The sequence below is a fragment of the Poecilia reticulata genome, linkage group LG2 (assembly GCF_000633615.1).
Source record: "Poecilia reticulata strain Guanapo linkage group LG2, Guppy_female_1.0+MT, whole genome shotgun sequence".
Classification (NCBI taxonomy): Eukaryota; Metazoa; Chordata; class Actinopteri; order Cyprinodontiformes; family Poeciliidae; genus Poecilia; species Poecilia reticulata.
This window is the reverse complement of record NC_024332.1, coordinates 40,738,007-40,750,404: the sequence shown is the minus strand read 5'-3', so window position 1 is coordinate 40,750,404 and position 12,398 is coordinate 40,738,007. Positions and strand designations below refer to the sequence as shown.

Below are 12,398 nucleotides of genomic sequence, written 5' to 3'. Positions count from 1 at the left end.
GACATAACAGTCAAGTCAGAAATACTCAGTAGCAACAAAACTAAAACTTATTCAAAAATAAAGACATAAGATTTTKGTTTTGTTTTTTAGTAATAAATGATGCATGCAGTACTCAATTATTTTGATAAATAAGCAGTCAGATTTGGTAGGCAAGGCATGTGTAAGGCTGACTTTTTATTTTCTATTGCCGTTTTATGACGTCTGTGAGGATGTTTTTGACACCGTTGACCTTTTTGTAATAGAAATGGTATTCTCTGACCTTTCAGCAGAATAGTGCTTCATGGAATGAAGAATTTAAGAAGCACAGCTTCTGTTTGAGGAGTAGATTTGGCTTCGTATTTCCCCGGATCTTAATCCAATAAAGAATCTGTGGGGCAAACAAGTGGAATCCAAGAAGACCCATCATACAATTTAGAAGATTWAATAATCCACTGCTAAACGTTCTGGTGTTAGATACTAAAATCACCTTCAATGATCCAGATGAGTCCATGCCATCAGGGCTGTTCTGRCGGCAAAAGTGGGACCAAACACTGTAAAKCTAWTATGTGGAGGTTAAAAACATCATCACCATTTTCATGAGGGTGACGATGAATAAAACAGACGTGCTACAAGAAGAATAACACAGCTTTATTAAAATTTATTTTGGCTACATTTATTCCAACATGAAAAATTAAAAATTAAAACCATAATACTTCAGACATTTCAGGACTTCCTTCATAATCAGTTCTTCATCCTCTCTTCAGAGGCATGAGTAAAGTGGATTTTTATTAATACAGTGCTTGCACAATAATTGTTGTATCAAAAGTTCCCCAAATTTAGATTTTTTTTTCTCAGTAGTTTCAAATAATAAAACATGAAGAAAACAAATATACGACCTGATCAACATTTATGTCCCAATATTTGATGACAGAACCATTTTACTAAAATATATTTCTGTGAGGAACCCCAATACTGTACACTACAGTAGGAAATAAATAAAGACAGCAATATAAAAAGGACACACATAAATAAAATGGAAAATTCTCAAATAAAAATTGAAATTTTTGTTGGTAAATTCAAAAAGTAATACTGTCAAAAGTACTGTCATGAAAAAAAAAAACAATATAAATTGCACCAACAGTTGTAAACTACAGAATGGCATCTATCTACGGTAATACTGACAGGATGAGAGGACAGGTGTGTCACTGCACAGGGATGGCACTTTTTAGAAACAGACAGGTGAAAGGTTTGCATATAAGGCTTTCTCTGGAGCAAAAGGCTCCGTCCTCTTTTTCCAGCCGAGCCCTTTATTTTCCTACCCCTGCCTCTCCGATTTAAGACTGAAAAATCASACAGGTTTAATTATTCCTTCACAGAAAAAAACAACTCAGGAGGCCTGGAGTTATGTGGTTAGTTGGCAAAAATAATAAAGTYGGATAAAAATATATATATAAAAAAAAAGTCACATTAAAAGGAGACAGAATAACAACATTAACACGGACAGAACGTGACAGAGTGTTCCAGGCTTCCCAATTTAATTTTTTAATAATATTTTTTCATTATTTTGTAGTGATTCAGGGAGCCAAGTGCAATTTCCTGAAGTGGTTTTATCGAACACAACAAGACACAGAGGTTAGGAACATCAGAGCACCACACAGCTTTCAGGCCTTTATAATACTGTACATTAACAAGCGCTTCACTTAGTTTATTAGAATAATAATAATTATTTCTTTTTATTTTCTTCTTATTTTGCATAACATGGATTTTAAACCAGTCGGTCCTGCTTCATGATTCAGGTCTCTGGTCCTCCTGCACACCTGATGGTTAAGGTTGGTTTACTTTTATAAGGGGTTAACATTTACTGATCAAAAACTTTGTTCTCTCTTATTCAGGCTAAAATGGACACTTCATTCATCAAGACACCTCGAACTTCGGCTCTACATGTTAAACATTTCTAATTTACCAGGTTCAGTCCAACAGATTCTACAGCTTCTTCCTCCAACAAAAAAACAGAAATGTAAAGTTCTGGTTCAACTCTGAGGAGAGTAGCTTAATTTATGGGAAAAAAAAGAAAAGAAAAGAAAAAGATTTTAGTGGTTGACGGAACAAGCCAAAAAAATTGCAAGTAGCTAGCTGAACAGTTAATCAGCTAACGGTTGTAAGCTAACAAGACAGCAGTTAGCTAGCTAACAAGCTAYGAAGTGGCAAGCTTAGTAATTTTCTTTCCCCCTTTGCGTTTAYGTAATTACCAAACTTAATCATAAGTTAGAGCTAAAACTTATGTTTGGGTACCAAAAGGATCTGTTTGACACTTCAAACCGACCATGGGCTGCTTAGTAGTCCCACAGAGAAAATACTTAAGAAATAAATTGAGTTGTATACAAAATTTKATCATTTAACATGACTATTTATTTATTTAATTCCAAAATGGATTAAATAACTTTACAATCCAGTGAAATAAACTAGGATTCCAGAATTCAAATACCAGGGGTTACAATGTTTTTTTTCTTTTAAGGTTTCAAAACTCACAACAAGTCGGGACAAATCAAAAGATAAAAGTTAGATTTTAGAAAAAATGGACTGAATGTGATAAACCAGAGCTTAGAATGTTTTTGTTTTTAAAAAAACAACAAAATTAACTGAGTCGTAGCCTTAAAATTCTGTATGTTGTCATACAGGTAACARGTGTCCCAGGTAAACCACACCCTCATGACATCACTTTCTGACCTTATAAGGTAGTTTGATGAATAGCACAAACTTTAAAACATCCTCCCAGCCAATCAGACACTCTGTTATCCTTCACCATGAAGCAGAATCTAGATCTCACAAACAAATCTTCATCTTCCCGGTTCTCTTTCCTCCATCAGTCCTCCTGCTCCAACGTTCCGTCTGTCTTCCCTTCTCGTGAACAAGTGTCCATCAGCTGTGCTGAGTCTTTGCCCCCTTCATCCATCATTGAGTCCATCTGGCTCCTGCTGTCACCCTCCTCCTCTCTGTTCCTGAAACTTGCCTCCTGTCCATCTGTCACCTCCTCGTACATCTTATTGTCCACTCTTCCCACCTCCTGTCCTCCTCCCTCTCTTCCGTCCCTTAAGATGGTACCACCGCCGTCCTCCGGCTGTTCCTCTGGATCAGAGTATCCGAGAGGCCCCAAGCCTTGCAAATAAGCCCTTCTCATCAGCAACTCGGTGGGCTCCAGTCCTCCAGCCAGCCCTCCAACCTTGGCCTCCCTCTCGGCYGCCTCGCGCTCCTCAGCCTCCCTCTTGCAGTAGGAGTAGCGATGGTTCATGTGCTGTGAGTACGAACCGGAATGRGAGAAACGCTTCCCACACTTGTCGCACTGGTAGGGTTTCTCCCCTGAGTGCAGACGTGAATGCTCGATGAGGTGGTGTTTGTGTTTGAAGGCCTTCTTACAGATCTGACACTGATGTGGACGTTTACCTGGAGACACACAGAGGACAGATGGAGAAGATGGTAAGGACAGAGACAGCAGCTTCAGTTTAAAGTATTAAAAAAAGCAGAAGYTCTTTTAATGACTTTTTCTGTGAAAACCATCAGTGACAAAACATTTGATTATCTTGATGTCTAAAAGCACACTTAATCAATTCACATTTGTCAAAGTAACTTAAAAGCTTCATTTAAAAAAATTAAAAAGTGATCAAAAACTCAATTTTCTTGAGTTTTTGATCAAGAAAATGGATCAAAAACTAATAAAGATTCACWTWATWAWGTGAATCTTTATTATTATACACAGGGATTCTGCAGTCTTCACCAGCTCAAATCAACAACTTCTAAAGGCCTTTATAAGAGCATTATAAATATAATTTAAGACCTGAATTATGACAAATGTACAAAAGAAGTGCCAAGCTTTTCTTCAGAGAATGCATGTAGCATCGTACAGGTTGGCAACAGAAGAGAAACAAACTTTGTCCAACCAATTGGCATTGTATTTACACTTACCATTGATAGACGCAAAATAGCTAAGCTAGCAGGCTAGTTTCTCATTAAAAATGTTTATATACACAAAAGCAATATAAAAAGCAAGTGTTAGCTTCAGCCATCAGTGGCCGGTGTCCTGCAGGGTTTAGATGAGTTCTGCTCCAACACAGTTGATTCAAATRWCATAGAAACCACCTCAGTAAGGGAGGTTAGTGCTGCAGAGGCCTGCTAATGAACCAGTCATTTCATTTAGGCGTAACCAGGGAAACACCTAAAACTTGCAGGACGCTGACCCTACAGGATTGACTTTGAACACGCCATGGCCATTCATACATACTATTCTGTTCTAAAAATCATTTTCTATTGGTTTCATGCAGTACTGTTTGAAAAACTTTATCAAACTTTTCACAGTTGGAACTTCAAACTTAGAGTTCGGTTATAATTTATTGCCTCGGCAACTGTGAGATGCCTAAAAATGTCGTCAGGCAGAAAGTAGCTTTGACGACATCACAGCGCCAGATTTAACCTGAGGAGGAGCACAGTCGTCTCACACGCACACACACACACACACACACACACACACACACAMACACACACACACACACACACACGCACACTCTGCTGGATTTACTACGACTCCGTATGGGAGGAAATTTCTTCCATCTGACTGAGCAGGATGCTTCGTCTGCTGCCAACCGGCAGTCAGAACCTCATCCAATCAGGCATCCCACGCACACATGCACTAAAAGCACAGYTCCACACACACTTGCACAGCTCTGTAGGCACATGCAGGCAGGTTRTTCCTACAAACACACTGGAAACACCTGAAACATCCACCAGAGCTAGCATACTGTAACGCACACACACGCGTACACACGCACTAGTAAATATCAGTGGGTGGCAGCTTTCTGCTCYAGCGTTGGGGAGTCAAATCGAGGATGATGCAATAAAGTGAAAGAGATGAAGGTAGAGCAGGTGTTTAAACACAGACACCAACCAATTGGTCAGTTCTGAAACAGACTCCAGTAGAAAAAACTGATTCTAAACAGAAACGTTGACATTTCTTAAGTTTTTCAATAAATTTGTTAGACATTTTTTGGTTTCTGAGAAAAGGTTTGTTCTGAAATGATGGTTTATACCAGGGATCTGCAAAACACGCCTCTTTGGAGCTTCCAGAATGGTTCTTAATAACTGTGAAATAAAAAGTGAAAATAACCAGCTAATGTTTTAAATATTGATATACTAAAAAATGCAGACAAAGCATTGACATTTACCATGCTAATTGAGATCTGTCTCTGATGGAGCTCTTTAGATATATTTTGCAATTTCTCTAAACATTGAAAAGTCTAAACTTATTTGGTGAAATGTCCTCACTCTAGAAGAATGACAGTTGTCTAATATTGTTTCCATTCATGAATAATCTTTGTTTCTCAAAAATTATAGATTTCGAGCTGTTAGGAAATGGCATTACGATATAATAACAATCCTTCAGAGATTGACAGATAGCAATGGTTGTTTCTCAAAGGTGATGCCTTTCATTCCTGGCATGGTGATAGTACACACCTGTAGCATCCAGAAAATCAAACTAACAAAAATTACTTTTATGAAAAAGATTTTGATTATGATCAGTTAATCAATAGATATGACTTGCAGCACCTGAATGCAACTGTCAGTCCTGAGAAGCAAGAGTGCACTTGGATCTTTTCTTTTCAAACTTTCTTCTAGAAAGTTTGAAAAAGTATCTTTCTGGAATATTAAGCAGTTATTTTTAATGCAACCAATCAACAATCAAACAAACAAACGGATTGCAGGACTGCAGGAGCAATATTACCATCAGTTTGAGTTTAGTTGGAAACAGCTTTCTGTTGCGCTTCAAGCTCCATATTAAAGGAAATAAACAGGAAACATTAATGTGAAAACTAAAAACAGGCAGAGTTCATACAGGAAACTTCAAACCTCCAGAACATCTAACTGAGAAACTGTTTACATAACACTACTGAATTAAACATGAAGTCTGTGGGTTTAAATACTGGCTGCCTGCTTTTTCTGCTCAGGATTTCTTCATCTGGCCAACATGATGACGGCATGATGCAATGCAGAGAAAGACAGGGAATAAAACAGGTAGGATGGGAATGTRTCACCTTCATGAATCCTGTCTTACTCTCTCAGCTTTAAAAGAAAGTCACTGATGAATGGGACTCCGGTATCAGGTTATATTCAGAAACATTTATAAGCTGCACAGAGAAAGTTCACCTATGGGCAAAAGTGACCATTACATACCAACTAATAGACTGGAAAAGTAGATGGAACATTGTTACAAATTGATTCAGGTCCTACTTGGCAAATTGCGAATATTTTGAGTCATTTGGTTAATATAAATCTAAACAAAGAAAGATTACATGTGGGATTCCTCATGGCTTCTTTTTTGGAACACTTTTATTCAACATTCAAATGCGCCACCAGATTATAGAGAACTAAATATMTTCCTATACGCTTGCTGATTACAYGCAAYTTTATATTTTTGTTTTGCCACATGATTACACTTATATAATGCAGCCATAMTATTATGATCAAAGGGTCAGATGAATAAATAAAACAAAGCATTAATATTTTTGGCCAAAAAAACCCACAAGATTAGTTATCAGGACTCAGCTATTCTCAATAAGGCCCAACCACAAAGCATACAAGAAACTGTGGTTTGGTTATGGACACATACCTGAATTTAAATTTTCAAATAAATTCTACTACAAAAATCAACTTACTGCTATTTTAATCAAATTGCTACATTAAAGGGCTTCTTGTCAAAACAGGACTGGGAAAAAGYAGTGAATACTTGTAATTAGTCAAACTGGTTGTCCTTAGACAGATTTAAGACATGCAGGTTTGATATTATTTAGTGTTTCCCTTTTGAGTGAAGCTTAATTTTGTCTCGCTAATTTAATGTATTCTTATTTTAATGTTATTTTCTTTACCTTATTTCTTTTATTTCACGACTTTGCACTATGAATTAATTATCCTGGTTATGAATAGTGCCATAYACAYGACTTGCGTTGTCTTGCAGTGTAAACGTAAAACCCCTTTGCTGTTAAAATGAGTCATGTTTTCTAAAGTTATGTTTAACGCGAGGCCTGACAGTAGGTTTACCTTTACCAGTGAAGTTTCATCACAAATTGTTTCCAGGGTAAATATGAAAAGCGATTCTCTGTTTTTATTAAGTTATTCCTCTGGATCTTCACTCAGACACAAACAGGAACAAAAGCCAAATTCCCCCTTATACCACAGTCTGACACTCATGCTGCAGAACATGTTTCCTCCMCAACCAGCTGCTGCAAAGAAGAGAACGTGTTAAAGGCCGCAGCCTGCAGAGAAACAAAACAGGTCAGAAGAGCTACGAGTTGGAAGCTAAGTAAGAAACAGAAGTAAGGAGTAGGGAGTGAAACAAAAGTGTGAAGAAATTAGAGATAAAAGGAGAACGGGGGGTTAAAAAGAAATGTCCAAGTGTTATATATACCTGTGTGCTCATATTTGTGTCTTAGGAGGGAACTGGTCTTCTGGAATGTTTTGTCGCAYAAGTCACACGCGTACATACCACTTTCAGTCTTCTTAATCTTCTTCCTGGAGAGCAGCGAATCGCTGTCTGTCAGGTCGTCCAGGCCTGACAGATAGTCCGCCGTCCCGTCCAGCAGCTCCCCCTGAGACAGAGACAGAGCTGCAGTCATAATCCCACACCTGTCGACTTCACGCTCCGAGACACCTTCTGCTGCCACCCCCCTYCTGGCTCCATGATCCCAAGTCTGGACAGGGCTTAAAGGCCCAACCTGGGTAAGTCCCTTCATCCAGGAGACTTTTTAAAAACAGGTGGGGGAGGGGAATGAAGTGAACGAGGGTGTGCAKGAGATGTTCAAGGTGACTTTTCACAGAACCAAACTGTGATCAGAAACAGCTCCTCTTAAACAGGTGCTTTCAGCCCAAACACTCCTTCAAGGTTGTTTTCCGTCTGAATTTACAACAGAGATTTTCTGACGTAAAGCAGGCGGCTGCTGGATCATACATCAGTCAAAACATTTAGGATTTCTTCTCTCAGATAAACATTTGATTCAATATTTAACAAATTAAAAGCTTAGACAACCAACACCATCCCACATCCAACCGTTCTTTACATACTCTTTGATTGTCCTCCAGTCTGTAGACACACACCAAGAGCTATAAAAACAAAATGTTCCTCCATTATGAAAACAGTCCTTTGGATCTGAACAATGACCTGCTAATGAGATATTGTTAAATACTGTATTGATACTGTTAGCAATTCCTTCCTCACATTGCTGCCATGACTCAGTGAGCCTCAGCATTTCAATCATACAAGTACTGGTCCACAAGATGAGGGCATTAAGGGCAGGTAAAGTTCATTCAACTTGGACATACTGCGATCTGATATAAAGATATAATTGACTGTGATTTGATAWATTGTGCAGCTCTAATCTGTTAGAATCTTTTTATGGTTTCTGTCACAATGAAGACAGTTMTATTTTCACTGTAAGGCACACTGACTGATTGTGGGTCAAAGAGCTTCTMAGAAGGATCCATTTCCAATTCCACCTCAGAAAACTTTTCTAAAGGTTTGCTAACTTTGTTGGTTGGTTCAAATTCTGAAGACATAGACTGGCATCAAAGCTCATGACTAATGGAGTTATCCACCAACTACAAGATTTTTTCACTTTAACTGTATATTGAAGGCCCTCAAATATCAGTTTAATCTGCCTGATCATGTGCTGAAGTGATAAAAGTATCACTTTTATATGAAAAAATCTAAAAAGAAATTAAAAATACAACTTTTTTGTGAATGTCTGTCTCTGGGTCTTTTTGTTATAGTGTACAACAGGTTTTAAAAATCCATAATTATATTCATTTTTTGGAACTAATCAAGAAATGTCCCTGCTCATTCACATGATCAATTAGAGACTTTTAGTGCCCAAAAAGGTCCTGAACCAGTAGAAGATGTGATGCTGTGGGTCAGGATTAGTACGCATGTCTAACTGCAGAGAGATSCTCAAATATTAGCATGTGCTCTTTAAGTCAAAGCTCTTTTGAGGCCWTAGCTCTTATGTCCAACAATAATGATTCTCAGGTTTAACCACGTTTGCCCAAAACTGATTTTAGTGATATAATATCATAAAAAYGTTTCTATATGATAACCCAGTTTTACCTGGAAACCTGCTTTCCGTTGGTACTTTCTTCTCTGCTGCATTTCTGCAAATGTTGCAGCCCCTGTGGCRTAGGTGTAGGCCATGTGGGGCAGGAAGCTCATGGGGTCAAGACCGGCGTAGGGCCTGAGGCCMGGGATGGTGGCCTGAGCAGGACTTATGAAGGTGGGTGGAGGAAAAGCTCCATGGGGTGGCAAGGAGGTGTACACAGGACCACCAGCAAAGGGATTAATCCCAAAAATTGGACTGGTGCTTTTCTCCAGCTGATGGATAGAGCTCCCACCACTGTCCGAGCCCAAGAACTCCTTCTTGATCTTTACCAGCCCTAGAGATCCAGAACCCTGTTCACGTACCGACACCTCGCCGTTGTGCTCKGTGATAAAGCCATTTGGCTTTGGTCGCTTTGGTGCCATGTGTTTGGGCAGCGACAAATCTAGAGGAGTATCTCCATGAGCATCCTCAGACGTGAGGCTGTTTGGAGTGTAAGAGCTACTTTGGGAGTGTTTTGACGAGGTGGAAGACAGGTTWAGAGGTGACGAAGTGTTGCTCCTCAAGGGATCAGCAGGATCTAGTGGTTTGTCCCCCTTTGTCTGCTTGTTGGCTGTAAACTGATTGATCTTTGTGAGTCTGTGAGTGGGATCTGTGTTAATACAGCCATTGTGTAAATCTATAACAGGAAGAGACACTGGAGACCGACTCAAGCTGCGGTCTGGTCCTCCACGCTCGGGAGTCTGGAACATTTTCCTCAAACTGTCCATGTGGTTGTTTTGAATTTTCCATTGTGAAAACCAATCTTTTACCAGTTCTTGAGGAAGGCCAACAGCAAGGGAAATCTTGAGCAGTTCCTCRGAGTTGGGGTCAGCATTCATGGCAAAGTAAGCCTTTAACACTGACATGTGGTCCTTGAAAAGGTTGGTGGGGCTGTGGGGCCTCTCAGTACGGGACAGTTCATCAACCCTCAGCCCCCTGCAGCCAACAGGACTGCCCTCTGGATGCTGCAGGACTGCTTTGATGTCCTCATTCATTTTACACATGTAGCGCTCATGTTGGTGAAGTGGGATGGGTCCAGGGAAGGTCTCCTTGCAGTATTGGCAAGTAAATGTCAGGAATGGGTTCTGTCCATCAGAGAACTTTTCTTCGCTGCTGAGATCAACTGATTGGTTTGGTTTCTCTTTCTTAACATCCACTTGCATCTTGGAGTCATTGATAAGGTTCTTGGCCTCATTGACCTTCTCCAGCGTGTAGTCAATGATGCTCTTGGTAGGACTGTTGCCTGCCTGAAAGCTGGCCTGTGCCTCCATCTGGGCACCCAACTCCTTCATATAGGCTCTAAGCTTGGACAGCTCCTCTGGGTTTCCATCTATCTTCTGCCTGCAAACAGTGTTGTCCACAATCTGGAGAACCTTCTGTACCTCGCTTAGGCTGCTCCCGAAAGGTCCAGCGTATCCTAGCAGAGAGAGATCAATCCCCATGCCACCCAGTTGTTGAAAGGAGCTTTGTGAAGAGCCATGGGTACCCAGTGGGCTTYCACTATGACCATTTAAGTAGACGCCTGGTCCCCCAAACCCATGYTGTGAAGCCATTAGCAGCCGGTAATCATTAAAGTCCATTGGCTCGGTTTTGATGTCCACCTGACCCTGCTGGTCTTGCAGGCCAAGGAGACGCCCATTCTCTAGTTTTTGCCGGAGGTGAGCCAAGGCGGGGCTTCCAGGTGRGGATGTTGTGGAGTTTGGAGAAGAGCCAGGTTTGCTGTTGTTCCCATTGCGTACTCGTCCATTAAGGGCAACCAGGCCGATGCATTTCTTGCTGCTGATGTGGGAACTGTAGGATCCCGAGTGGGAGAAGCGCTTCTTGCAGTTGGAGCATTCGTATGGCTTCTCACCTGTAATGTAAGACAGGGATTACTTTACTTTCTATTTCAAAAGACTGAGATTTTTCCAGAGGTTTCCAACAATGAATAGTCAGCTCATAACAACCAAGACAGTGTTTCTGACTTAGTTAAGCTCAGTTGTGGAGAAAGTACTCAGTTTCAGKCAGTTCTGTCAAAATACAGAATCTACTCAAGTAAATTCAATTCCTTACTACCCGCCTCTGGTTRCAGCACCCAGAGCTTTGAACTACCCAAYTGTCTCAACCTGCCAATCACTGATTAAGCAGACCAACAATCCAATTTTTGGTTCAGAATATATGTGCGCTCKATAGAGACCACCAACAATTTCATCTATTGAATGACTTTTGATAAACTGAGCATGAAAAACTTTGCTTTTGCTTTACAACTGGATTAATATATCGCTTTTTTAGGTTGAAATGTTAGAAAATAACATGAWTCATGAAGAGTTCAGGAAATTGCTCCYGTTTTTTATTTAACCTCATYTTTTATTAGGAAACAGTGGCAGTTATACCTTTGTTGTACTTCCTAATGACAACAGGATATTGTGTTKTTATTACCAATAGACCRCATTGTCTGGGCTCTTTCTCTGAGTGTGTGTGTCTGGTGTGCCATTGCCCATGGTGATAAACGTGTGTGTTTATCTGCTCCTCCGCCCCTCTGCTCCACTCACCACTGTGAATACGGAGATGCTCCTTCAGGTGATGCTTGTACTTGAAGGCTTTTCCACACTCGCTGCACTTGAACTTGCGGTTTGCAGCTCCCTCACTGAGTAGCGGTGGCTGCAGAGAGGAGAAACCGATTAGAAAAGGAGGGAGGARGAGTGGGAGTGGAGCAGAGAGGATAGAGACAGATTCTCCTGGAAGTCTAAGTGCAAAGAGGCATTCTGAGAAACAGCGTGGGCTGACTCTGTTCACATGCTGCAGTTTCTGGTTGAGGTGCATTCCCAACATTTCAAATGCAAATACACTGATAAACAAAAACAAAGCGTAATGGGGGGGTGTCCTCCCCCCACAGCAGAGTGGGAGCTCACGTCATTTCATTTTACATGAAACGCAAACCTGAACAGTCATTTCCTTTATTCAGCCGATAAAGCGCCTCTATCAACTGGCTGCTCTGACGCTGCTTAACCACAAGTTTAACCAGAGAARAGACATGATGATCATGTTACACAGCATTTGGACACATTAATGACATTATTATTAGAGTTGCTCCATACTGATTCACTGGTAAGCTCTCTGTAAGAAGGACTGGAGGAGAAAACTATTCATGACTTCAGAGATGGAAGTTAATCTGGAAATTGTTTTCCTTCAGCTACTCAAGGAGATGAAACCACATCCATCCATCCATCCATCCATCCATCCATCCATCCATCCATCCATCCATCCATC

General features: G+C 40.3%; 1 protein-coding gene across 1 annotated transcript in view; it reads right to left on the bottom strand.

The window, feature by feature from the left end:
• Positions 1 to 606: 606 nt before the first annotated feature.
• The window catches only part of LOC103460027 (zinc finger E-box-binding homeobox 2-like), a 44,792-nt gene continuing 33,000 nt past the window's right edge, over positions 607 to 12,398 (bottom strand). Inside the window, exons 7-10 of the mRNA XM_017303190.1 lie at positions 11,681 to 11,789; positions 9,122 to 11,001; positions 7,430 to 7,610; positions 607 to 3,420 (exon numbers count right to left, since the gene is read on the bottom strand). Of these exons, the coding sequence (XP_017158679.1) occupies positions 2,843 to 3,420; positions 7,430 to 7,610; positions 9,122 to 11,001; positions 11,681 to 11,789 (2,748 nt within the window). The 3' untranslated portion in view covers positions 607 to 2,842. The remainder of the gene's footprint in view (positions 3,421 to 7,429; positions 7,611 to 9,121; positions 11,002 to 11,680; positions 11,790 to 12,398) is intronic.